The 27255-nt window shown below is 43.5% G+C and overlaps 2 protein-coding genes across 4 annotated transcripts; one reads left to right on the top strand and one right to left on the bottom strand.

Annotated features, from left to right (window-relative positions):
* Nucleotides 1-80: 80 nt before the first annotated feature.
* On the bottom strand, nucleotides 81-13532 carry B3GALNT1 (beta-1,3-N-acetylgalactosaminyltransferase 1 (Globoside blood group)). 3 transcript variants are annotated; one of them, XM_083739825.1, is made up of 3 exons: nucleotides 12993-13119; nucleotides 9247-9434; nucleotides 81-3255 (listed from the first exon to the last, which is right to left on the bottom strand). In XM_083739825.1, exon 3 carries the CDS (start codon nucleotides 3155-3157, stop codon nucleotides 2195-2197), a length of 963 nt encoding a protein of 320 aa, XP_083595951.1. In that variant the 5' UTR covers nucleotides 3158-3255; nucleotides 9247-9434; nucleotides 12993-13119; the 3' UTR covers nucleotides 81-2194. The 3 variants fall into 3 exon arrangements, with proteins under 3 accessions (XP_083595951.1, XP_083595949.1, XP_083595950.1); XM_083739823.1 differs by lacking the exon at nucleotides 9247-9434 and having other exon boundaries at nucleotides 81-3221; nucleotides 12993-13532; XM_083739824.1 differs by lacking the exon at nucleotides 9247-9434 and having other exon boundaries at nucleotides 12993-13131.
* Nucleotides 13533-25067: 11535 nt separating this feature from the next.
* On the top strand, nucleotides 25068-25850 carry ARL14 (ARF like GTPase 14; the record flags this gene model as incomplete). The annotated part of the gene is made up of 1 exon (XM_083739969.1): nucleotides 25068-25850. One exon carries the CDS (start codon nucleotides 25068-25070, stop codon nucleotides 25638-25640), a length of 573 nt encoding a protein of 190 aa, XP_083596095.1. The 3' UTR covers nucleotides 25641-25850.
* Between the last annotated feature and the right edge of the window lie 1405 nt (nucleotides 25851-27255).

Genomic DNA, 27255 nt, shown 5'->3' with positions numbered 1-27255 from the left:
TTTGGGATCTCCTGAGAATGTAAGACCAGTTGGAGTTCTGAAGACGACCCACCCCACCCCCCATGACCGGAGGCAAGGGTAGAGCCAACATTCATTTTTATTCCACTTTCCCGTTATTCAAAATTCACAAAGTACTAATATTATATGAAAACAATACAGCAGCAACATTATAAGAACTACAGAAAACAAAACATAACCCTAAGAACAACAGCTAAATGACCTATCACATGACATTTGAAGCCGCTGGTTTGCAGCTTGGGAAGAGTTTTGGACCCCGCCGTAGTTGGATATCTATGTGTTTTACCAAAACACACACACAGGAGGAACAACTTTTTCCAGATTGAGCAGAGGATTCCGGAATGGTTCAGTGGTCATTTACTTATTTAGTTCTGGCTCTCAGTGCATTTTTAAATCGCTGCTGCTCTCAAAGGAATGGCAATGGTTCGGCTACTGTGCTGTTTTGCATTTTAGATGCTTGTGCAGATTAAGAACAGAAAGGCAGCGTGTAAATTATAGAAATAAATGAATCTTATCCCAAATGTGCCTTGAAGCAGTGAAGCGTCGACAATGGCATCCCTAGGATCCCTGGGCAAGAAGCTGTATCGGCATGCGCCCCCAATCACGTTACCACAATTGCCACATTAGAAATTGCTCCATTCTATTTGTCTCAAAAAGTGTCTGGAATAAGGGTAAGGGGGGACGAACGCACACCTTTGTGCTGCGATGTGAGAAGGGCGGGAAGTTTCAACAGCGAGAGTCAGTCTCTCCAATACCTAGGTACGCCTCTGAGTGTTGACCTATTGTCTGAGGTTCCCTTTACTGAGGGAATCAAGTGAGTTTCCCATGGATGGAAGTTCCGTGATTTGAAAGCTATCAGACCACCAGTAAAAACTTATTAAAATTAAAAAGTACTGCAGCAAACCTAAACAAGAGGTTTAGATATGTCAAGATATGACCGGCAGTGGATAACTATCTAGCCACTGTTAAATTTCAGTGCTTTTCGATTCTCCGGAGCTGTAATACATACCTCCCCTAAATTTATTTAAAGGAGGAGGAACAGAATGCACAAACCCATTTGCAGAAAGCGTATCTTTCATTATGTGGTAACAGGCTATCACATTGACCACGCACCCAGTTCAAACCATGGTTTAGCACCAAAACAATGGCTCGCCATAGGCATTTTTGTTCCTCCCTGTGCTTTTTAGGACAGCGCAAAATGGCGGTGGAGCCATGGATTGGCTTAGCATGTTGCCTGAACCTGGTTAGGTTCCTCCCTCCTTAACAACCATCTATGGTTACAGGTCACGACTGAGACACCTTAACCATGATCCCTGGTTTGGATGACACGCTGAGCCAAAGCACATGCTGCGGTGAGCTAAGAAGTCCAGGGAGGAGGAAAACGAGTGCCACTTCCTCACTGGCAACCAGCATGTTCATGGACTCATGGTATGCCCTGCTCTGGCTTACTGTGGTGCACAAAGCAGGCCTCTGTCAGTATTGCACTAAGCACAACTACTCAACTAGTATTTACATTTCTGAAAGTGACCTTCAAATGTTTTGGACTCCCATCAGCCATAGCCAGCATGGCTGGTGGGCACAGATGGTTCGAGCTATGAGCGCAATAACCTCTAGAGCGTACCAGGTTGGGAGAAGCTGTGCAAAGGACATTCCTGCTGAATCACCCAAATGTTCTGCCTCCCCCTTCTAGAAGCAGAAGCATAAGGTCAGAACTTTGCAACTATAATGGGCCCCGCTGAGTGTCCAATATGTGCATGTCCACTGGTGCATAAGACTTTCCTTATAATCATTTCCTAGCTTCACAAAAGTCCTCACAAATTTATGTCGTATAAACTGCAGAAGCTGGGAGAGCATCGAACACCTCAACCTCTAAAAAGCAGCGTTTCCCAAACTTGGGTCTCCAGCTGTTGTCGGACGACAACTCCCATCATCCCTAGCTAGCAAAGACCAGTGACGGGATGATGGGAGTTGTAGTCCAACAACAGCTGGCGAACCACATTTGGGAAAAGACATTTTGTAGACTTGGAAGGTGCTTACAGATTTTCTTCCTGGCTCTTAACAGTAGTTCTTGGGTTTTTTTGGGGGGGGGAGGGACACACAGCCTAAAATCTGCCCACCCCTGCTCTGCTGGGGAGCAAACAGGCTTGAAGTAACAGGATTTTAAAACAGGATGGAATCACTGGCACAGAAGTGAAGTCTCTCTTGTTATTTCCTGCCAGAAGGAAACCATTTCCTGGGGCGATACACCATGTACAGCAATCAAGTGCTTGAACTTGCAAACATCAAAGCGAATTCTGTACAAGTAGAAGAGTTCTTTATCTTCTGCAATGGAGATGTTCACACCAAGTATATTTAAACAGATCCCAACATAGACATCTTCAAACTTAATAGGCTTAACATGACCCATCATTTTATAAACCTTTGCAGCCAGTCTGGTGTCAAAAACATAACCAAGTCCACTGAGGTATGGAGGATACCTCCTAAAGGGATATTCCGTGTAAGAAATATAGGTTTTCTTATAAAATCCTCTGTAAGAGAAGGTATTCACTAAAGGGTAGCCGGTAATGAAGTTTTCCGAGGCATTCAAATTCAGAAGGAATTTCACTAAGTTGCCCGTGTTGATGAAAACGTCTGAATCTGCCTTCATAACGTATTTAGCACTGGAACAAAACTCCGTCACCCATCTGAAAGCCATGATGGTTTTCAAGGAAAGGTTGTTGTAAGTGTCAATGAAGTCTTGTTGGATGATGTCACCATAAAGAATGCTTTCATCTTCTATAGATAAGCTTGCGAAGTCGTCGCTTTCTGCTCCTTTGCCCAACAGAAACAGTGTCAACACCTGGTTCCCCCACCAGGATCTTTGAGACCCCCAGGTTACTCGAATGGCCTGCCTTACCTGCACATCCGTAGGCCGTGATGTCACCAAAATGATGAGGAACGGATTGTTGTCTTCACATTTCGATCGCTCGCGTAGCGTAAAGAGGAAGTTCTGCTTATGGATGGGCTCGTAGTCATAGAAATACATCCAGTTGTTATATTCCACCACATTGTTGGAGGGGACGACCATGTACCATGCTGTGAATATGACTGAGGTAAGGGACAGACCAAAAAAAACTTTTTTCAAGGATGGCAAAGGCATCGGTCCTTGAATCTGAAGAAAGAGAAGCGGGAGTTTTCGATCGCGTTTCCAGAGGATTGTTGAGCTATGGAGAGAAGAGCTGGGCAATAAACACTTTGCTGAAAAAGAAAAACCAGTGAAGAAGAAAATTACTACGTGGAGAACACAGGCGTTCGCATTCTGTATATCTGAACCTTCATACCAGAAGTGATGCTATCAAAGGAAAACAGTTGCTCTCCATTTGTTTTATGGCTTATTAGGAATGCACAAAAATTACAACTTAGGCAAGTTCACATGTCTTTTGATGAGTGTGGTCCATGTAAGTGGTGAGGCCTGGCATAAGCACATTTATCCAGCTGCACATAAAACAAATGCATACATCATCTCAAGATTCAATAATAAAATTCTGGGACTATAAATGTATCTACAGTGACTGAGCATATGATGTCTCTGTCTTTATCGACTTTCAGGAGAAATGTTAAAACATTCCTGTTTTAAAATTAAAATACCCAGGCCTTTGATGGCTGAAATATACAGTGGTACCTTGGGTTACAGACGCTTAAGGTTACAGATGCTTAAGGTTACAGACGCTTCAGGTTACAGACTCCGCTAATCCGAAGTAGTACCTCAGGTTAAGAACTTTACCTCAGGATGAGAACAGAAATCGTGCGGCGGCAGCAGGAGGCCCCATTAGCTAAAGTGGTACCTCAGGTTAAGAACAGTTTCAGGTTAAGAACAGACCTCCAGAACGAATTAAGTTCTTATCCTGAGGTACCACTGCACTGGCCACAGCAGCCTTGGAATTAGTGAGAGTGCATGATGGTTTTTAGATATGCTAAACACTTCTAATTGTCTTTAAATGTTTGAGATATGCTTTTATTTCATTTTAAATTGTATTGTTTTAAAACTTTGATGTTTGCTGCCCTGCAGATCAAAATAGAATCTTAAGAGTTGGAAGGGACTCAAGGGTCATCTAGTCCAACCCCCTGCAATGCAGAAATCTCAGCTAAAGCATCCATGACAGATGACCATCCAACCTCTGCTTAAAAACCTCCAAGGAAGGAGAGTCCACAACCCACTGTCAAACAGCTCTTACTGTCCAAAAGTTTTTTTTCCAAATATTTAGTCGGAATCTCCTTTCTTGTAACTTGAAGTCATTGGTTCGAGTCCTACCCTCCTGAGCAGGAGTAAACAAGCTTGTTCTGTCTTCCATGTGACAGCCGTTGTGAAATAAAGCTCCTCTTCAGCTCATTTTGCACAATATGGGTTTTTGTCTGGGTCTGCATGCCTTATTTTCCATTACAAAAGTGTTAACTCATTGGAGCTGATGCTTATTGGGACAAAAGTGCAAATTCCTTTTGTGAAAAATAAAATAACAGTGGTCCAAATGCTTTTCCATAAAAACACACACACAATTATTACGTGAGATACCGTATTTTTTGCACCATAACACTCACTTTTTTCCCCCTAAAAAGTAAGGGGAAATGTCTGTGCGTGTTATGAAGGGAATGCCTACGGGTGGCATGCCTACGGATTTTCCTCCTATAAAAACTACGTGCGTGTTATGGTCGGGTGCGTGTTATAGAGCGAAAAATACAGTAATTAGCTCTAAAGTCTGTGAGACCAAGAAGATTCCCCCCCTCCTTTGGCCACTAGAGGGAACTCTTATTAGCTGAGGTACACCACAGAGACAAATAAATGCAGAAAGCAGAACTAAATATGTTGTTCACTGCTTAGTATGTGCAGTGGAGCAGGGATGAAAAGGATTTCTTGCAAATTCAAGATTTCAATGTATTTAGGGATGTCTTGAGAAACTGAAGAGGGGCACTCACTGGTTGCCCAACCTCTACCAAGGAGTTAGCGCCTTGACTCCAAGAAGAGGGAAAGTGTAGCTGTGTGAAGGGAACAGGAGTCTCCTAAAACTCTCACCGCCTTAATAGACTACAGCTCCTCTCTCTCTCTCTCTCTCTCTCTCTCTCTCTCTCTCCTTCTTTTCTCTGGATGCCTGGTTTCATGCACAAGGCGCAACATGGCATCATTATACACTGTGTATTTCTCTGTCCAACCAGTAACAGGTGGCAGCGTTGGTACGGCTTCATGGCACTATGTGCTGTAATCTAGTAATGCGAAACAACAAGGGGAAGAGATGAAAACTATGGAGCTGCAACGACTCCCTAACATCTAGTCATAGGATCACAGATTTGTAGAACTGGGAGGATTAGCTAGTAAAAAAAAAACCATTATAACCATTTTAAGGAATATGCAGCTGTCACATACAAGGATCGAACCGGCAACCTTGGCATTATTAGCATCATGCTCTAATTAACTGAGCTAGTCTTGCCCTAAGAAACTGAAGTTCTTCCTGACATCCTATGCCCTTTTAAAATGTGGGGGTTGGGAGGGGGTATTGGGTTGTTGTTTTTATTTTGATTGTGTATTTTGTGGTTTTATATTTTGATTTTATTCTGTGAACTGCCCTGAGACCTCCGGGTATAGGGCGTTATATTATTATTAATAATAATAATAAATGGCAGGGATGATAGGAGTTGTGGTACTGCAACATCTGGAGGGCCCCATGTTCCTCATCCCTGGTCCAAGCAGCCTTGGGTCTCCAGCTATTTTTTTTTGGACTACAACTCCCAACATCCCTAGCTAATAGGACCAGGGATGATGGGAACTGTAGTCCAAAAACAGCTGAAGACCCAAGTCTGGGAAACACTGATCTAGATGGGCAAACTGCCTGACTCTCATTAAAGCAGCCTCCTATGTTCCTGTGTATAATCTGCCTTACAGAGCTGTGGGATTAGTACATAAACATTACAAAGTGAACAGATGCTACTGCTGGCGAATGGAACATGTGAACAGTCTTTGTGGCTGGTTGCAATACTGCGCTGGGATCAATGTTTCACTGGTCCTTTGTTCCAGTCATGTACAATCATACTTGAAGAACAAGGGAATGATGGGCGATGAAAATTCTTTGGGGGCGGGGGGGGAACCTTCCACGTCTACAATCTTAAAATGGTTATAACCCCACTGAATTCCATACCAGGCATTAAAGGCATTTAGCTGGGGGAAATCTGAGGTAAATGAATACAGAGTGGCATTTTAAATTTACAATGTGGTGTACAAATTGAAGATGGGACGAAGTCAAGCAGAGAGCAAATTCACAGTTGTTTTAGTGGAATGTTTTGTGTCTCTCCCCCAAACTCCAATACAAAATTTTCAGCTCTCAATCAAAATTTTCACCTCTCTCTCTCTCTTTCAGGTATGAGGTTTTTATTAAAGTTTTTCAGAATACAGTAGTACCTCGGGTTAAGTACTTAATTCGTTCCGGAGGTCCGTTTTTAACCTGAAACTGTTCTTAACCTGAAGCACCACTTTAGCTAATTGGGCCTTCCGCTGCTGCCACGCCGCTGGAGCATGATTTCTGTTCTCATCCTGAAGCAAAGTTCTTAACCCGAGGTACTATTTCTGGGTTAGCGGAGTCTGTAACCTAAAGCGTATGTAACCTGAAGCATATGTAACCTGAGGTACCACTGTACAATAAAATAGCAGCTACAAAAAATATGAACAGAATAAGTAGGATACGGAGTCCTCTCTTAAAAAATAATTCTTAGCCCTTAACACCCGCAGACTAAATTCACTCATCCCAGCTCTCACCTGGGATCTTTCCTTTCTCCTCGCAGCTTCTCACCCTGGGAGAATGACATTTCTCTGTCTCTCACCCAGGGTTCTCCATCAACCATCTACAACCCCCAATTTCTACTCTCTCTTTTTTGAAAAACATGAATATTATTTGGCAATCAGTTTGCAGGCATTCACGCTTCACATCCTACGCCTCTCTCAGAAAGTAAAACAACCACCAGCACTGCCTACTTTCAGAAGAAGGAATTTGCTGCCCTCTGCTGAAGTTACACTAAACTGTAGGGAAGAAGCCGCAGTTCTAAAATCAGAGAGTTGTTTTACAAGGTTCTTGAGTCAACCATTCCCTCCCTGATGTTCAGGCTTTCAGTGCTAGTGCTTATGTAGGCAAATGAACATCCCCTGAGGGAAACAGCAGGTTTGTAGGTGTAGGAAAGAAGGGTTAGGGAGTACGAAAGAAGGGTTAGGGAGTACGAAAGAAGGGTTAGGGAGTACAAAAGAAGGGTTAGGGAGTACAAAAGAAGGGTTTGCTTCAGGATGAGAACAGAAATCGTGCTCCGGCGGCGCAGCAGCAGCTGGAGGCTCCATTAGCTAATGTGGTACCTCAAGTTAAGAACAGTTTCAGGTTAAGAATGGACCTCCAGAACGAATTAAGTTCTTAACCTGAGGTACCACTGTACGAAAAAAGGGTTAGGGAATACAAAAGAAGGGTTAGGGTGACCAAAACAAAAACCCCTTAAGGGGAAACCCCAAAAATGCCCCACTGAGGACTGAGCATGCTGAGGGTCACAAAACACTGCTTTTTGCAGGTGGGGGGGGGGATGCACAACTAGATATGGAAGGAATGGAGTACAGGGAGTGAAGCACTCCACACTACAACATTTTGTTGCTGATTCAACTTGTTTTTAGCTACAGCTGCGTACACATTACCTACCTAAAACACAGTAAGGTAGTTCTCCCCCACTGTGTTTCAATTCACATGTGGCTTCTGTTCTCAAATCAAAGCAAAGCTGTTTTGAGGAGAAATACCTCAAAAAGCAGTATTTCTCAAGAAAATACAGGATAGTTGTAGACTGTGGCTAATATTGTGTGTGCATGGCTTAACAAACCAGTGGTGGGAGCACTCTTGATGCGGGGGGGGGGGGGAAATCACAGGTTTTTTTATTTGCAGTGGTTCTTCCTGCCCTTAATGGGTACACAGCCTGGGGGTTCATTTGGATCCAATGCTGTTGGTTGAGGCTCAGGTGGCCTCAGTGGCACAGAATGCCTTCCATCAGCTATGGCTGGTGGTCCAGCTACGCCCCTATCTGGACATGGATAGCCTAACTTCTATCATCTACACTCTGGTAATCTCTGTGTTAGATTACTACAATGCATTACATGTGGGGCGGCCTCTGAAGACAGTTTGGTGCAGAATTCAGTGGCCAAGTTGCTCACTGGGGCAAGAAGTTCCTTGAGCATATAATGCCAATCTTGGCCTGACTGCTTGGCTGCCAATTAATTGATGGGCCCAATTCAAAGTGCTGGTTTTGACCTATAAAGCCTTAAATGGCAACAACTCAAGGATCATTTCTCGCTGAATATGAACCGACCCAGACCCTGCGATCATCATCTGAGCCCCTTCTTTGTGTGCTTCTTCGACAAGAAGTCTGGAGGGCGGCAACAAAATGTTAGCTTTTGCTTCTGTTTATTTATCCTCCTCATTGTTGGAGATTTGTTTGTAGTTCTCTTTGCTGGTTGACTCTATTTGCCTTAGGAGCAGCAGCATCAGAGGCCTCCCATCAAGTTCCAGCAGACTGGAAAGAACTTTTTCAGTTCTGGCCCTGTATCTCTGGACCTCTCTGTTGAAGGAAATGTGCATGGTGCCCCCCTCCCACTTTCGCTAGCTCTTAAAAAGGACTTTTAAACTGTTTTGGTTTCAATTTGCATTTTGTGCTAATTTTTAAACTGCAGCTGTTTTAGCTTCCTAATTGATTTTTTAATATGCATTTCTTTAAAAGTTGTTTTATATTGTTTTCATTATGTTTTGTAAGCTGCCTTTAGAGAGCTTCCCCCCCCCCCAAAGGCAGCATATACATTCCTTAATAAAACTTGAATCTGCATAACTGCACTCATCCCTTTATTCTTTCCTCTCCATTCCCTTCTCCTGCTGTCTCCCACAGTTAGAAGTTAGACTGTAAGCTCCCAGGGGATAGGACCTCTTTTGCTTTTCTTAAATTACTCTTAACATGTAATGCGCACTGATAGGGCATAATAAATATCACAGAAATGCCCCCCCCCTTTCAAGCTGTGATGTAAAGTGGAACATTTTCCAAAATGGAAAATGACCCAGTGCTTCCTTTTCAAGTGATGAAACCCCTGGAAACCCCTAGATGCCTAGTTTTGAAAATATGGTAAGTTTCTTTCGCTCTTCCCTCAGCATACGAAAAATACCACACGTCTGGTAAGTTTAAAAATTGTTTGCTTACCAATGCTTCAAAGGTCATATTCATGTGCTTCAGAAAGTTGCACAGGCAGTAAACCTTGGCTTAGCTACAAAGCAGGGCAGGTTCCTAAATTATTGGTATAGGAACTCAAGAGAGGCTGGCGGGAGCCATGTGGTCTAAGCTGGAGCAACCAGTTCAAACCTCTTCACACACTGAACTTCTTAGGTAGACTGCGGGGGAACATAGGCTTGATTACCTATTTCCTCCCAAGATAAGGAGAGTGCCTGGTAGGACAGCTTACTCTATGGCAGGCATAGGCAAACTCTGGCCCTCCAGAAATTTAGGACTACAATTCTCATCATCCCTGACCACCAGTCCTGTTAGCTAGGGATGGTAGGAATTGTAGTCCCAAACATCTGGAGGGCCGGAGTTTGCCTATGCCTGCTCTATGATATTAACCCCTTCATGCAATAATGAGGCTCAATCAACAGGTTATATGAGGCTGGTTATCCCACAAAGAGAAGACCAAGAAGATTCATTGAAGTCTGAAAAAAGGATTTCAACTGGCAGAAGAGTATCCCAGCAAAATCTAAAGAAGCAACATGTGTCTCCAGCACTCACCTTTTTTCTATTTGTGCTTGTTACAGAATCCTTAGCCTGAGTCCTTGGTGTGTGGGTGTGAATTAAGGACTAGTCTGCCAAGGCAGGCTAATTATTTCACTCCACAATTTCTACTCCCCATTTCCAGGCTGACTCTTCATTAAGTTGAAAATGCCCTTGCAGTAACATTAGTTTAGCAAATTAAGTTTTTAATTTTCATATGTGACATAGTTTTTTACCCTGGTATCTACACATTCCCTTTTGCAAAGAAAAGATCCTGTATATTTCAGGCCTGATCAACTTTGACACACACAAAAAGGCTGTTGTTTGAAGTTCACTATCCAGTTCTGCCCTCAAAGTGGGTCTGTGATTGGGGGTGCAGGTGGGGGAGAGGAGGAATCAGGAAGGCCAGGCCAGGAAGCAAAGAACATTGTCTCCTAATAAGAACCAATATCCTAAGAGAACTTTCAGAGCAGCCCTTTCCCACCTTCAGAAGTGAGGGAGACCAGGCCAGGGAGCATGCCCCATTGGCCCCAGCCAGTCTGAGAGGACTCTGTCACTCTATACTTTATATAACTTATTTGTTTTAGTATTTTTAAATTGTTAACTGCCTTGGGTGCCTTGGCAGAAAGGCAGTACAGTGGTACCTTGGTTTGCATACGTTTTAGATTACAAACACGTCAAACCCAGAAGTGCGTGTCCCGGTTTGCAACCTTTTTTTGGATTACAACCCATTTTTTTTTTTGGATTACGAACTAATTTTGGGAGGCCCCACTGATGAAAGCGCGCCTTGGGCTACAACCTGTTTTGGTTTACAAACGGACCTCCGGAACGGATTATGGTTGTAAACCAAGGTACCACTGTATACAAATGCAATAAATGACATAAAAAGTTGAATATTATGGGACTTCTGGTTCAGGAGGCCCATTGTTAGTAAGCTAGAGAAGAGCATGGAGTTCCTGTTCTCAAACAAATAAATGGGGATTGATTAATTTAGGTAATGGGTTACCAGGTGTCTAGAGAAAGGTCAGCATTGCCTGTTCCTGTGCCTTTAATAGCAACTTGATCTGCAAAAATCTGCAGATCAAATGGAGACAAACCCTAAGACCTGGTAAACTCTGCAAGAACAAGATGCTCATAAAAGCACAGGGAAGGGGCTAATGCTTGCTACCAAAGTATGTCATATGCAGAAAATTCTGTCTGGTGCATTGAACGGAAGGAGATATTAAAGGAAATGGGGTCAGGTGAATTTGGTGGAGAGAAAGAAAGAGATGGGTTTCTTCAAGTCTGTGCAGAAATGCCTGCAGATAATGGAGGACAGGAAGCAATAATGTTTTAACTTGAAGAGACAAGTGAAGCCAAGCTGGGGTAAAACATAAACCTTGGATATGAACAGCAACAAATCTTTGCTTCATCACATGAATCCAAAGTGGTTAATTTAGAATGAGTCGCGCTAAGTTTTTCCCCAAAGCACAGGCTATAGAACCTGAACCAACTGCATTGTTAGGACTATAATGAATGACATCTGAATCTATTATCTGTCCCTGGCATGAGAGGAAATGTGATCCTTGGGCATGGAGGAAACTAGACAACAGCAAAAGCTTTGCACTGCTTTCCACACCACACCATCTAAGATTTCATCCCTGCCAAGTTAAAGTGCTGGAATGACTCATGACATAACTGAAGGCAGGACAGCACACCTTAAAATAGGTGGGTGTTTCTCATCAAACTAAGAAAAAGTAGACAGCACAGTGACTTCCTTCTGAAGAAGAAGAAGAGTTTGGATTTGATAGCCCGCTTTATCACTACCCTAAGGAGTCTCAAAGCGGCTAACATTCTCCTTTCCCTTCCTCCCCCACAACAAACACTCTGTGAGTTGAGTGGGGCTGAGAGACTTCAGAGAAGTGTGACTGGCCCAAGGTCACCCAGCAGCTGCATGTGGAGGAGCGGGGAATCGAACCCGGTTCATCAGATTATGAGACTACCGCTCTTAACCACTACACCACACTGGCTCTTCTGGATGGGACTGATGACATTGGAGTCCATCAAGAAGTACCGGTAATTGGACTACTCCCATCATCCCTGTCCCTTGGGCGTGCTGGCTGGGGCTGAGGAGAGTTGCAGTCCACCACCTAGAGGCCAACAGATCCCCATTCCTGTACCACACTATTCCTGCAGAAATAGAGCCAGCACAGCTTGACCATCTGGAGCATTGCACACAGTTCAGATCCTGAAATCTAATACAGTACAGTATCTGCAAATGCTTTCCAAGATGGGGAATGTTTTGTTCAGATTTAGGGCTGTGTAGGCGGTTCCCCCACACAGGGTGTCAATCGAGCCGAGGGGGTGCAAAATAGAGAAGGCCCATTATTGAGAAGATCCATTTTGCCACTCAGAGAGCCCCATATTGTGAAATATTGCCAAAGGTTTTGTGTGGATGTTGTACTGTTTGTTTGTTTACCATTTTAAGAGGCAGCTTGACCTCAGTACTATATACTGTACACACTTTCAGTTTCAAACTCTATTTGCATACTCATCCCGACCCTTAACCATTTTGAGCCACTTCCCATCTTCCACTGATGAGCCATCCCTTCCTTATCTCCCTCCACGTGGCCATCTGTCATGGATGCCTCCGTTGAGGATCCTGCATTGCACGTGGTTGGACGGTCGCCCTACAAATCTACAAATCCACAGACTGCAACCCAGCCCCGTCCATCCTCCGGGGGCTCTCCTTGTCCCGATTTTTCCTCTTATCTGCGCAGGGCAGATCGTAGGGCGTGGCTGAGCTTTGGTGACCGCGGGTCACCAATTCACTCCTGCAAATGCTTGTTTAATGAACTTCTTATGCTCTGGAAATCCATCACCTTGCCTCCCAGTGCCATTCGATGTTCCCCTGTCTATAAATCTGACCGGTAAGCTGCAGCTCATCCAGGCACCCGACGGTGCGTACACAAAATCCCGTTATGTCTTTAAGGCGCTGCCGCGAGACTCCCCCTGTTGTTTCCATGCTTGTTTGGGTTTCAGAGAGCGGCAGCCAAAGGCAAGGAGCCTTGTCCTCGTTTCCAATCGCTCGGGATAACAGAAAAATGCGGATTTCATGAGCTACCCTACCCCCACCCCGAAAGACGACTGGAAGCAGCATAAAACGCCCTCCCCCATCTTTTCCCCACCCACGTCTCCTTTCTCACCGCCAACCTCTCCGAAAGTTCCGCCGGCTCGCTTCTGCTTTCCGGGCCCGGATCCCGCTCACTCCAGCCGGTCTGCAGCAAAACCCAGATGGCAATCGCGCCTCCTTTCCGGCCGGCGATGGCTTCCCGGAGAAAGAAGAAAGAGACGCAAGCGAGTCAGACATGTGCAAGTTCCCGGCGAGCGACCCCTGTGCTTGCAGGCCGGATTTCCTGATCGCTTTGCGCTGCTTCGCGTAGCAGCCGCAGTTTCTCGGCAAGTGAATCGGGGAAAGTTTCTTTGTTTTGGTTGCTTGTTAAAGGGGAAAGGCAGAAGTTCGTGATCGTTCAAACTCGTGCTTTCTTTCGTAGGCAATGGAGACGGGGTGGGGGTGGGGTGGCGGAATCAAATGCAATCGCTGTGCGACTCTCAAAAAAATTGCGCTTCAAATGCTTCTTGCGCTAGGAGGGGAGAAATAACCGCGAGGCTCAAGTCGTACCAGAAGCTGAGCTAGCAAGGAAAGCAAAGTCCTTCCCGGCAGCCTTTTACATAACTGGGTGTTTCTCTCCCGGCTACTCCATTTTTTATCCCTCCCACTTGATTTACGGGTCTCTTGCTGTCAGCATTCTTTGCGTGGGTACAGAACATGCTCATTCCTTATCTAGAGTTGTTAGAAAGTGCAAGGTGTGTCATGTTTTATTTAGAACTTTTAGGTTGGGGTTGCGGGTTTTTTTTGTACTTTAACGAGTTGGTTACTCCAGTTCTCTCAATGCATCTCAGTGCCTCCCTTTGGCTGGCGTCATTGTGACTACATAAGCAACAGCGCTCGGAGAACTGAATCAGAATATAGGAGGAAGAAGAACTCAGTAAGAGTTTAGCATATAACTGATTCCTAAATATTAGGTTTTATGTATTTATTTTGCAATTATGTTTCATTATGTTTCAACGTTTTTAACATATACAGCCAAAACACTGTACAGTGGTACCTCAGGTTACATACGCTTCAGGTTACAGACTCCGCTAACCCAGAAATAGTGCTTCAGGTTAAGAACTTTGCTTCAGGATGAGAACAGAAATTGTGCTTCGGCAGCGGGAGGCCCCATTAGCTAAAGTGGTGCTTCAGGTTAAGACAGTGGCGTAGCGTGGGTTGTCAGCACCCGGGGCAAGGCAAGTAATTTGCACCCCCTAACCGGTGGATTTGAGCCCCCTAACCCGTGGATTTGCGCCCCCTAACCCTAACCCCCAGATGTTGCGCCCGGTGCGGCCGGCCCCCCCTGCACCCCCCACGCTACGCCACTGGGTTAAGAACAGTTTCAGAATTAAGTACTTAACCCGAGGTACCACTGTACTGTATTTACAACATCCGGGTTTGATCTGTCATGGATGCTTTAGCTGAGATTCCTAAATTGCAGGGTGTTGGACTAGATCAGGGGTCCCCGACTCGGCCCTCCATATGTTTTGAGACTACAATTCCCATCATCCCTGACCAGTGGTCCTGCTAGCTAGGGATCATGGGAGTTGTAGGCCAAAAACATCTGGAGGGCCGAGGTTGAGGAAGCCTAGACTAGATGACCCTTGGGTCCCTTCCAACTCCGTTTCTATTAACACAATTTCGTCTTTTCTCTTATTTTTGTCGACTTCCCACCCCCCTTTTTCCAGGGAGCTGTTTTTTTCTCTCCTTCAGCTGCACCCTATCAGATTGTATTTATTTTGATATGTAACACTAATGTGCCATAACAGCTTCTAAGCCATTTGCAGCTATAAGATAACACAGTAAGAATTTGAACAGGAACAATTAAACATCCTTTAATCAGAACATACTGTTGCCTTCCTCTCCAAGCGGTGCTAGATTCCAGGGGTTTCAGATGCAGACCCAGGGTTTATGTTTCCTTTTGGAATGAGGCACAGCGGAGTCTCTGGTGTCTGTATGATATAGGGTTTATTTACACACATATACAACCTGAGCCTGCAATGGAGGGTTCACAGTACTGACCTGCCAAAGGGGTCTTGTTTCTCCCATAGTCTCAGCCTTGGATTTAATTAGAAATGAGTAATTGCTCCCCAACTTGCTGCTTTACTTCTGGCCCACATCGCTGCAAGTCAAATCTAAACTGTGGTTTTGTCCTCCTAACTGGTGCCACCTCTCTGTTACACACTGATAATCATCAGGCCATGGAACAAACCGTCACGGTTTCTGATGTGATCACGGAATGTCCCTCTTTTCCTTGTTGTTGACTCTTCGTGACCCTATGGACCAGAGCACGCCAGGAGCTCCTGTCTTCCACTGCCTCCCACAGTTTGGTCAGACTCATGTTAGTAGCTTCGAGAACATTGTCCAACCATCTCGTCCTCTGTCGTGCCCTTCTCCTTGTGCCCTCCATCTTTCCCAACATCAAGGTCTTTTCCAGGGAGTCTTCTCATGAGGTGGCCAAAGTATTGGAGCCTCAACTTCAGGATCTGTCCTTCCAGTGAGCACTCAGGGCTGATTTCCTTAAGAATGGATAGGTTTGATCTTCTTGCAGTCCATGCGATTCTCAAGAGTCTCCTCCAGCACCATAATTCAAAAGCATCAATTCTTCAGCAATCAGCCTTATTTATGGTCCAGCTCTCACTTCCATACATCACTACTTTAACTATACGGACCTTTGCCGCCAAGGTGATGTCTCTGCTTTATAAGATGCTGTCTAGGTTTGTCATTGCTTTTCTCCCAAGAGGCAGGCGTCTTTTAATTTTGTGACTGCTGTCACCATCTACAGTGATCATGGAGCCCAAGAAAGTAAAATCTCTCACTGCCTCCATTTCTTCCCCTTCTATTTGCCAGGAGGTGATGGGACCAGTGGCCATGATCTTAGTTTTTTTTTTTTTTATGTTGAGCTTCAGACCATATTTTGCACTCTCCTCTTTCACCCTCATTAAGAGGTTCTTTACTTCCTCCTCACTTTCTGCCAAGATGTGAAGGAAATAAGTAGCTATCCTATCTTTAAAAGACATCTGAAGGCAGCCCTGTTCAAGGAAGTTTTTAATATTTAACGCTGTATTGTTGTTAATACTTTATTGGGAGCCGCCCAGAGTGTTGTGGGGGAGGAAAGGAAAGAAGAATGTTAGCCGCTTTGAGACTCCTTAAAAGGAAGTGAAAGGCGGGATATCAAATCCAAACTCTTCTTATTATTATTATCAAAGTTGTGTCATATTTTCCTTAGAATTTCCCTAGTTTCATCAGAGAAATGTTGGAGGGTATGGAGTTATGCAATCCCCAAGCCAAGGAGATAAGTAACTAAGCAACTACCAGAAGACATCTGAAGGCAGCTCTGTATAGGGAAGTTTTTAAAATGTTTTATTATGTTTTTATATATGTCAGAAGCTGTCCAGAGTGGCTGGGGCAACCCAGTCAGATGGGCAATGTATAAATATTATTATTTATTATTATGTAATATTATTATTAATATTATTGAATAGGATGTCCCTGTTTTCATGAGCGAAATGTTGGAGGGTATTCTCACTGTGTAAGAAGAAGCACAATCTATGAATAGGGAAGAGACCTTTAGGGAACATCCAAACAGGCCCTTGGACAGACATTCTAAGTTCAGTTATATTCCGGTGTGCTCCTCCTTCTCAATCCCTTTTTCCTGTACATCATCTGGCGTAGGTTGTAAGTCAAAGGGCATGGCAGGGCACGGTGAGGCAGGCAACTCTGGCGGCAGATTTGAGCTCTTTTTGCTCCCTTTCCTCCTTCAGCACACAGGGTGGGTCTCTGAAGAAGGAGGCGGTGGTGGCAGGGTGTGTGTGGTTTGTTGTTTTGCCTCAAATGACAAAATGTACTGGGTCTGCCATGGGCAGGGACGGTCTTATTACTGAATTTTGTAAGTGTGACATATTTTGGGGAGACCTGTGAGCTTTTGAGCCCTGTGTTGGAGCCAGGATGGATAGGTAGATTCCTGAGTAAAAGCCAGGAGGATGAGAGCGATATTGAGTGGGAAGGGGAGCTAAGCTAGAAGATAGTAGCATCCATACTCTATTATGGTATTGATATCAGTATGTATGTATGTATGCATGTATGTATTTTTTCATGTTCTTTTAAAATATATTCTTCTTATTAGTTTTCTTAGTTAACAAACACACACAAGAAATTAACAAAAATGATAAAATAATAGCAAAAACATCCATACATCCATACGTTCTTACAAAAGAACTTAATGCCACCATGTTCTTAATTTCCAATTCTTTATCTTCCCCAATAGACTTCCGTCTTCCTCAAAGCGGGTCTGTCTTATCTGTTCAATAAACTGCTTCTTTAATCATTTCATCATTTATTCTGTTATCTGAATACTATACTTATTATCCATATTGTGGTTTGCGAAGATTAATCAAAGCATGTCCAGGTTTTAACTTGAGGGCACTGTTTTTTTAAATATTATTTATAAATTTCCCGCTCCTTTTTGAACTTTAGGTTTGGTTATCTCCTAATTGTCTCCATCATTTTTGCCAGTTCAAGATATTCAAATAATTTATCCTGCCATTCCTCTTTTGTTGGTACTAATTCTCCATTCCAATTTCTGGCAATTACTATTCTTGCTGCTGTTGTAGCATATAAAAATATTCTCTTTTTTCATTTGGAATATCTGAATCTAAAATGCCTAAGATGAAGGCTTCTAGTTTCTTTATGAAAGTTTGCTTAAACATTTTTTTCAATTCCTCATATATAACATCCCAAAAATTCTTAATTTTTTTGCAACCCCACCGCATATGAAACAGTGTCCCGTCTGCCTGTTTACACCTCTAGCACATATTAGATCTCATTTTATACATTTTGGATAGTTTTCTGGGAGTTATATACCACCTGTAAAACATCTTCAAAAGATTTTCTTTTAGTGTATAACAGGCCGTAAATTTCCATTCTTTATTCCATAATCTTTCCTATGCTGATAGTTGGATATTTTCACCAAAATATTTTGCCAACTTAATCAAATCAGTTTGAATTTATTACCCTTGTATTGATTTCTACTCATTTTTTGTATATTTCTGTAATACTTGTGTTTTTAAAATTTGCTGTACACTGCTTAAGATTTATTTTGTATATTCAGCAGTACAGAGGTGGTCTAAAATAAAATTAAAACAATAATAAATTCCGGGAACCTTTATCAGGCAAAGAGTGGGCTACAGTATTAAAAATTACGTTTATCAGGTCTGCGGTGGTTATTGACTTAATGGGAGTTGTATTCATTCAGATATTTAAAAATCTGGCACGGTGCATGATGCAAACTTGATTAGATTACAGTGGTACCTCGCAAGACGAATGCCTTGTAAGACGAAAAACTCGCAAGGCGAAAGAGTTTTTCGTTTTTTGAGTTGCTTCGCAAGACAAATTTCCCTATGGGCTTGCTTCGCAAGACGAAAACGTCTTGCAAGTTTGTTTCCTTTGTCTTGCAAGTTTGTTTCCTTTTTCTTAAAACCGTACATTCACTTCGAGGAGCAACTCATAGCACGCAGTGTGGTAGCCCTTTTTGAGGTTTTTGAAGACTTTGGTGATTTTTGAAGCTTTTCCAAAGTCCGTGCTTCGCAAGACGAAAAAACTCACAGAACGAATTAATTTTGTCTTGCGAGTTACCACTGTATTGTGTAGCCGAATTTTAAATCTTAATGCCTTATTTTCATTTGTTGGGGGCCTATGTCTCATCATAATTCTGGCCTGATGGGACAAGTTGCATTTATAATTTTACAAGATCACCTCGTGCCATGGGTTTGTTCAAGGAGAATACAAGTAGCAGAGTTTGTAAGCAGCAGATCACAAAATGTAATTTTGGACTTTGATCTGAGAGACATACGATATCTTTATTGTCATTGTCCCATGCAGAACAATGAAATTGAAAAACTACATAAAAACTACATAAAAACATGATTCAGTTGATAGCTTGCTTGCCAAGATTCCTTGAACAAATACTTCAGCCTATAAAGTTTTCTTTATCTGAAATAGGACTTTTAGGAGGAGTACCGGAACAGATCGGTATCGATGCTCATTGTCATTTAATTGCCTCATAAACAAACCAGGAAGGAAAATTCTCAATGAAGATCAGACATAGTCTAACCACTGCATAGATTTGTACAAGCAAATCAGGGTGAATGCTCAGTAAACTGGTCATCTGGAACAGTCCATAGAGGAATGCCGGTTGAGGCCTCGCAGAATATTGATATTAGGAAGTGTTATTACCCTTCTTGAGCCTCAGTGTTAAGAAATAGTACTATTACTTGCAGCTATTCTTCTTTACTAGATGTTTTACCCTTCTTCCATTTGATTATGGAGGTGCTTTATTGTTGGTTTAACAAATCACTTTTATGTATGTATGGTTGCGTGTCAACTTTAGAAATAATATTACAGTTGTACCTCGGTTTATGAACTTAATTCATTCTGGAAGTCTGTTCTTAATCCAAAACTGTTCTTAAACCAAGGCTCGCTTTCCCTAATGAGGCCTCCCGCTGGCGGTGCCCTTCTACCGTTCAGATTCTGTTCTTAGACCAAGGTAAAGTTCTCAAACCGGGACACTATTTCCGATTTGTGGAGTTTGTAAACCGAATCGTTCTTCAACAGGACTGTTCTTAAACCAAGGTACCACTGTATAGCAGAACCTCTAGTCCAGAGCTTAGCAATTTAGCAGTGGCTCTTCCTACCATTAGATCCTCCTTTCTTATTTTCAAAGCTGCCTCAGCAAATCTCCTGTCTGGTTTAGAGCTAGATGGATGCAGGCATGCAGTTTAGTTATGGGTAATACTGTGCCCAGCTAAGATGTTGATTCAGAGTTTTTGTCATGGGCCAGGAATCAGCTTCACCTGTGCACAACAGCCTGAGGGGGGAGTGACTCCACCTGCAGCTGATCAGCCTTCAGGGATACGGAGGAGAAGGCTCTGATGATAACCAGCCAGTATCAACCTTTTTAAGCAGAGCTTCCAGCAGCAGTCAGATGCTGCTTGTAGTTGCTGACCATACCTTTCTGCTTCCTGCTGGTCTTGACCCTCTGATCATCAGCTTCCCTGACCCCCTGGACCATCTGACCACGCAGATTGCTGTTCACCCAACCCCAGGACAGCCCCGTGGTTTTCCACGGATCTGAGGGCAATGAAACAATTGTTGAGACGGCTAGAGCGCCGGTGGCAGATAACTCATTCTGAAGCTGACCGGACACGGGTTAGAGCTCAATGTCGAGCCTACCAAGTGGCGGTAGCGACGGCGAAGAAGTCTTTCTTCACCGCCTCAATTGCATCTGTAGAAAACAGCAGCAGGAGACTTTTTGAGGTGGTTCGCAATTTAGCGGAACCACCTGCTACATCGGGACCCAGTACGGGCCACATGATCTCCTGCAATGATTTTGCAAAGTTTTTTGCAGATAAAGTCGCTCAGATTCGGGAAGAGGTAGACTCCACCGTGGGAGCAGGGCTGGGGCGGGAGAGTGCTAGAGTCCTGTCTAGTCAAGTTGCGTGGGATCAATTCCAATCTGTTACCTCCGAGGATGTGGACAGGCTGCTTGGATGAGTAAAACCAACCACCTGTCTCCTTGATCCTTGCCCATCCTGGCTTGTAAAAGTTAGCCGGGAAGGGCTGGGCGATGGGCTTCGTGGGGTGGTGAATGCTTCCCTACATGAGGGAGCCTTCCCAGACCCGCTGAAAGAGGTGGTTATTAAACCGCTTCTTTAAAAACCATCTTTAGATGCGGCCACGATGGCCAACTATCGCCCAGTCTCAAATCTTCCATTCTTGGGCAAGGTGATTGAGCGAGTGGTTGCTGAACAACTCCAGGCACGCCTGGAAGAAGCGGACCATTTGGATCCCTTCCAGTCGGGATTCAGGCCTCATGATGGGACTGAGACTGCCTTGGTTGCACTGGTCGATGATCTCCGGCGGGCTAGGGACAAAGGTGAGAGCTGTTTCCTAGTTCTGCTGGATCTAGGAAACATCGATACCATCGACCACAACATCCTTCTGGACTGTCTTGAGGGGCTGGGAGCTGGGGGCACTGTCATACAGTGGTTCTGCTCCTTCCTCCTGGGCCGTGTTCAGAAAGTGGTGGTGGGGGATGAGTGTTCAGACCCCTGGGCTCTCACTTGTGGGGTGCCTCAGGGTTCTGTCCTCTCCCCCATGCTTTTCAACATCTACATGCAGCCGCTGGGAGAGATCATCAGGGGGTTTGGGCTGGGTGTTCATCAATATGCAGATGATAGCCAGCTCTACCTCTCTTTTAAATCAGAACCAGTGAAGGCGGTGAAGGTCCTGTGTGAGTGTCTGGAGGCGGTTGGAGGATGGATGGCGGCTAACAGATTGAGGTTGAATCCTGACAAGACAGAAGTACTGTTTTGGGGGACAGGAGGCGGACAGGTGTGGAGGATTCCCTGGTCCTGAATGGGGTAACTGTGCCCCTGAAGGACCAGGTGCGCAGCCTGGGAGTCATTTTGGACTCACAACTGTCCATGGAGACACAGGTTAAATCTGTGTCCAGGGCAGCTGTTTACCAGCTCCATCTGGTACGTAGGCTGAGACCCTATCTGCCTGCGGACTGCCTCGCCAGAGTGGTGCATGCTCTGGTTATCTCCCGCTTGGACTACTGCAATGCACTCTACGTGGGGCTACCTTTGAAGGTGACCCGGAAACTACAACTAATTCAGAATGCAGCAGCTAGACTGGTGACAGGGAGCAGCCACCAAGACCATATAACACCGGTCTTGAAAGACCTACATTGGCTCCCAGTACGTTTCCAAGCACAATTCAAAGTGTTGGTGCTGACCTTTAAAGCCCTAAACGGCCTCGTTCCAGTATATCTGAAGGAGCGTCTCCACCCGCATCGTTCTACCCGGACACTGAGGTCCAGCACCAAGGGCCTTCTGGCGGTTCCCTCACTGCGAGAAGCCAAGTTACAGGGAACCAGGCAGAGGGCCTTCTCGGTAGTGGCGCCCTCTTTGTAGAATGCCCTCCCACCAGATGTCAAAGAGAACAACAACTACCAGACTTTTAGAAGACATCTGAAGACAGCCCTGTTTAGGGAAGTTTTTAATGTTTGATGTATTACAGTATTTTAATATTTTTTTGGAAGCCGCCCAGAGTGGCTGGGGAAACCCAGCCAGATGGGCGGGGTATAAATAATAAATTATTATTATTATTATATCTGACTTCAGATGTGCCCAGGCAAGTAGATCTCAAAGACTCTTCTAATTTGGCCGGCTTCCCACTCCACTGAGCTCTGCACTTTGTTGCTCAGCAACGAGACTGTGGAGACAGTCTGGCCTGTTAAGGGCACATAGAAATATTTGAAGAACAAGAAAAGTAGTCACAGTGGATCCCTACTTTCCACCCCCACCATGAGCCAGGCTTCCTCCTGAGTTTGGAATACAAGTGACAGAAGTACTAATGAGTGAACTGAATGCAGAACCAATCAGTTGTTTCCTCCCTCCATACTTCAGGTGTTCTAAGTATGTGCATATGTATGTATTTATTTAATATCCCCCTCCCCCCGGGAGCTCAGGGTGCTCTCTCCTCATTTAATCCCCACAACAACCCTTTGAGGTAGGTAAGGCTGAAAGGCAGTGACTGACCCAAAGTTACCCAGTGAGCTTCATGGCCCAATGGGGATTCGAACCCTGGTCTTCCAGGTCCTAGCCCAACCCTCTAACCACTGTCCTGTATCCCCTGTATTTTTAGAGGCTAAGTGTACAATTATTATAATACTCCAACTTACTGATAATAAACTATAACAAATTCTAAAATAGTGGGGAAATGCATCTGGGGAGCTGACTTAATGACGATACTGGTTCTAGCCAGTTAGAGCTGTGCACAACCAACTACAAATTCGCAGGAATGGTTACCTTGAGCTCAAGCTGGGAAACAAGAAGTAACTTTAAGCAAAACCTGGTGGCGATGCTTCCACAGTGAGCTCACTGCTCAAGTGCTACATACCTGTTCTCACATTTCCCTTGGTGACCTATTTTTTATCATTTTTGATAACAACAAATGATTTTGCACCAGCAGGCTGAAGTCTGCCAGTTTTAGCTTTTAGTGTTTACATCTCTAAAAACAGATGTTGTAGGAATAGTTTTAAAACTGGGTAATTCTAAGCCGGTCTGCAAAAGTCAGGAAGCTCTTGGTTTGCTTACCCTTGATAGAGGTGACGGATCCTCAGCAAAGCCCTCCAGCTCTTCCAAGTGAACTATCTTGTTTTGGTTATTTGCCGCTGTCTTGCTTCACCCTGCTTTCCGATAGCTTCCTGACCTATGACCACTTGGGTATCAGTCGTCATCTCTCACAGATCTCTTGGAGAATAAGGGGCAAAGGGCAGTGATAGGTTATTCTGTTTAACTGTTTAAACATGCCTGATAAATGCAGCTGTTTAAGGTGTGTTGGGTCTGGCTTTTTCAACTCAAGGGCCACATTCTCTTCTGGGGGCCACATGTTAGTGCTGAGCAAGACCAGTAATCTGGCTGCTGTGTTTCAGACCACTTGCAGCTTCTGAGTCATTTTCAGGGGAGTCCCATGGGACAGCTCAATGGCGCCGTTGGGCCCTTACTTCACTGAAATATAGTGCACCCACCTCTTCCATGAATTCCCACAAACTACCCCAGATTATCTTGTGGGGGACTTGCGAGAGGGAGAACTTAATAATTTGGAGTCTCAGGCAGGATTTGTTCAAAAAACCCAATAAAGAATTTATTTAACAAAGGAAGATTATGACACAAGTGGGTGAAACAGGATACTTCAGATTATGATGTTAGTTCACTTCAATGCTTTCTCAGATGTTGCACAGCTGTTGCCGCTTAATACTTTGGTTCTTAAACAATACTTTGGTTCTTAAACACGGTGGCATTTTCTGTCAGTTACACACCCCTACTCCTGAGGTACTCCAAGTAACAGACCCAAGGGATCACCACACCCCTCTTAACTGGTTTGGGAGTCTTCTCTTTTTGTAGCAGAATCTCTCCCCTCCTGATTGGAATGAGACCTAAGTAGACTGTCTCTTTAAAGCTTCTACTTCTCCTGGCTCAGCCTCAGCCTCCCAGTTAATTCCCGGCCTAATTACTCTTACAGGACACCACACACTGTCCTTCACACTAAACTCAGAGACTCCTTTCTCTAGCTTGTGATATTTTCCTCATAGTGGATGTTTCTACCCAGAACCAACTCTCTCCTCTCTGTCTCTCCAAATCTAACTGTCTCTCCAAATCCTCTCCTTTTCAAACCCCACCCTCCTCTGGAACCTTGGCCAATTCTCGGTAGTGGCACCTGCCCTGTGGAATGCCCTCCCAGCAGATGTCAAGGCAATAAAGAACTATTTTAGTTTTAAAAGACAATTGTTTAGGGAAGTTTTTAATGTCTGACACTATGTTCTTTTTTAATTCGGTTGGAAGCCGCCCAGAGTGGCTGGGGAAACCCAGCCAGATGGGTGGGGTATAAATAATAAATTATTATAATATTATTATTACATTAACCATTTTCTGGCAGGGAAAAAGAAAACACTTGGGGACTCAATCTGCCCAGCAAAACCAAACTTTTCCATCACACCCAACGTGTAGAACACATTGCAATAATCCAATCTGGAGGTTACCAGTGAATGGAATACAGCAGCCAAGTTACCTCTGTCCCAAAGAGAGAACCTTTGGCCTCCGGGCCTGAGGTTCACCATCCCTGGTTTGAGTGGCATGAGCAAAGTCTAAGAAAGTTACAGGGTTAGTGGCTGATTAAGAGCATGCATTACAAAACTACACCCACCTACACAGTAAGAGAGACGAATACCCCAGAACACAAGAATATGGTCATTATGTGGACCTGAGTTGTGACACTGGTCAACCTTTGGCTTATGTGACTGTTCAATTAAACTCCACCCTCCAGCTAGGCAGCTAAGGTTATATTTTAATCACATTCTGTTTGCACAGTGCAACAGCGATAAAGTCGGAGAACAAATGCATAAATGTTCTTATTCTTTTCACATAGCGCAAGCCTGGCCTTCTGTTTCTTCTTCCTTTGCTCACTGGAGAAACAAAGAAAGGCAGACGCGGCAAAAATGATAATCGTCAACTGAACGAAACAGCTTTTGAGAAAGAAGAAGCAACAAGGTACTGTAGAGAGAATGGGCCTTGCAAATTCTAAGCAGTTTAAACAAGCCCAGATTCTAATGCTTGGGCTTGATTCAGCAGGGAAATCCACCCTCTTGTATAAGCTGAAATTTAATGATGTCTTCCAAACTTTGCCAACCATTGGTTTCAATGTGGAGATGCTTGAAACAGGGAAAGACATTGCCTTAACCGTCTGGGATGTTGGGGGCCAACACCAAATGAGGCCTGCTTGGAGCAACTACTTGGAGGACGTGGATAGCCTGGTCTATGTTGTGGACAGCACAGACAACCAGCGGTTGGAAGAGTCCAAGAAAGAATTGGAGCTTCTTTTGAGGAATGAGAGGATTAAGAATGTGCCTGTGGTTGTGCTAGCAAACAAACAGGATCTTCCTGGAGCTCTGAGTGCTGAGGAAATAACCAGGAGGCTGAACATGAAAAAGCACTGCCACGACCGAAACTGGTACGTACAACCCTGTTGTGCAATTACAGGTGAGGGCTTATCAGAAGGGTTTCGTAAAGTGACGTCCTTTGCAAAATCCTGCATGAAATCTAAACAAGAAGCTTTTGCTCTTTTCAAGCAAGATTAACATACTCTATTCTGATGCAAGGGAGAACAGCCATGCAAAGCTGACTGGGACAGAAAGTCAGTCATTTAATGGAATATCTGGTGCTGCTGTTCGGACTTTTCTAAGATAGAACATATTTATCCCAAGTCACTTTACTGTTTTCAGAGTTACTATTTTGCTGCATTTTAATGAATAAATGCAATTCCCAACTTCATTGATGATGAAACGGCATAAAACTGGACTGGAATGTTCTTGAAATTTTAAATATTTGGTACCCATAATAGGAGTGGTATAACTGCCAAAGAAAACTATGCAACAGTTGACTGGAGAAAGTTTGAATGCAGTCAGAGTTCCCGTACCCGCATGTTTTTAGCCTTGTTTCAGTGTGTATATAGTTAACCTATTCTGCTTCCCAGTCAAACTCTTCCCTTAAATAAATCCTTAATATATTCACTTTCATATATATGAAAGGGTTATATTGGGAAGGGATAGCCTTCAAGTGTGAAGGGTGGATGAAGAGTAATGATGCGAGGTGAGAATATTCTCCACAAACTGTAAATTCTAATGTAAGAACCAGTTTTACAACCCACATTTAAAAAAATCTAGTAAATAATAAGTCAAGCTGTGATATTGCCAGTGTAATGAATAATGATTTTTTTTAAATCTAGTTAAATTACTGGGTATTGTGTCATTCACCATTGGCAGTTCTGAAATGTGAGCTACAGAAAACATTTAAAAAAAAACACCCACACCATTCATTTAATTTGATGAACATTTGAATTTGTATGTATTTCAGCTATATGTAATAGCCTTTTTTCTGTTTTAGTGTGACCTTATTCTTAGCAATTCTATACCCTTTGCCATACAGTGTGATTTTTTTTTAATACAGAAAGTAGCTTTGATGCTTTATACACTTAAAGTACCTAGGCCTATACAATTATGTGTAACAGCATGTGAGGTAGCCTTGATTTAAACAATTGACGTTTCTATATTTTTATTTGGTGCCAGTAACTGTTTTTTGCAGTGCCATTAAATGGTACAAGGTGCCATTTTCCAGAGATTGACAGATGATCAGTGTGGAACTGAAAGCTCTGTTACCAGTGGAGATGAAGATGGTGACTTATCCTCTTAAGATGTTTGAGAAGTCAATATAAATTTATAAACATTTGAGACTTGTTACTTAATGCCTATTTTTAAAATAAATTTCTTTCTTGTGCCAATTTATCAGTTATAATTTAAAAATGTTGTGTGTTGCCTTACTTGTCTAAGCAGATAGTGGTTTGAATTTCTGATGTTATGTAACTTGTCATTACTGATTATTTGTGTTTTATTTTCTGGAAATAGCATTTATTTTAAACTTTACATTGATTTTATTAGTGTTGCACTGAAAATACTGTACCATGCAGATATGCTTATTAAAGAACATATGTAGCAGACCTGAGGGGTTTTTTATATTCCTTTTACTTTAAAAGCTACATTTCATACATGCATAACATCATTAGAATTCAAAGTTGATGGTAAATATACGGTTAGTGGCAGGCTTAGTGATTAACATGAGTCAATTTCAAGTTTGCTGCAAAAACAAATATCAAAGAATGTGAATCACTGTATTACCCCATTGAATAAAAGTATCTGT

Source organism: Podarcis gaigeae, assembly GCF_964106915.1.
Source record: "Podarcis gaigeae genome assembly, chromosome: 5".
Lineage (NCBI taxonomy): Eukaryota > Metazoa > Chordata > Lepidosauria > Squamata > Lacertidae > Podarcis > Podarcis gaigeae.
The sequence above is the reverse complement of the archived record's forward strand: the minus strand, read 5'-3'. Positions and strand labels throughout refer to the sequence as shown.

What these genes read in the sequence shown, in the direction of transcription:
- B3GALNT1 (XM_083739823.1), bottom strand. Translation starts at nt 13,156, where the DNA reads ATGTCTGACTCGCTTGCGTCTCTTTCTTCTTTCTCCGGGAAGCCATCG. An exon ending in AACTTTCGGAGAGGTTGGCG is followed by an intron (nt 3,222 to 12,992) that starts GTGAGAAAGGAG and finishes TTCTCTCCATAG; the next exon opens with CTCAACAATCCTCTGGAAAC.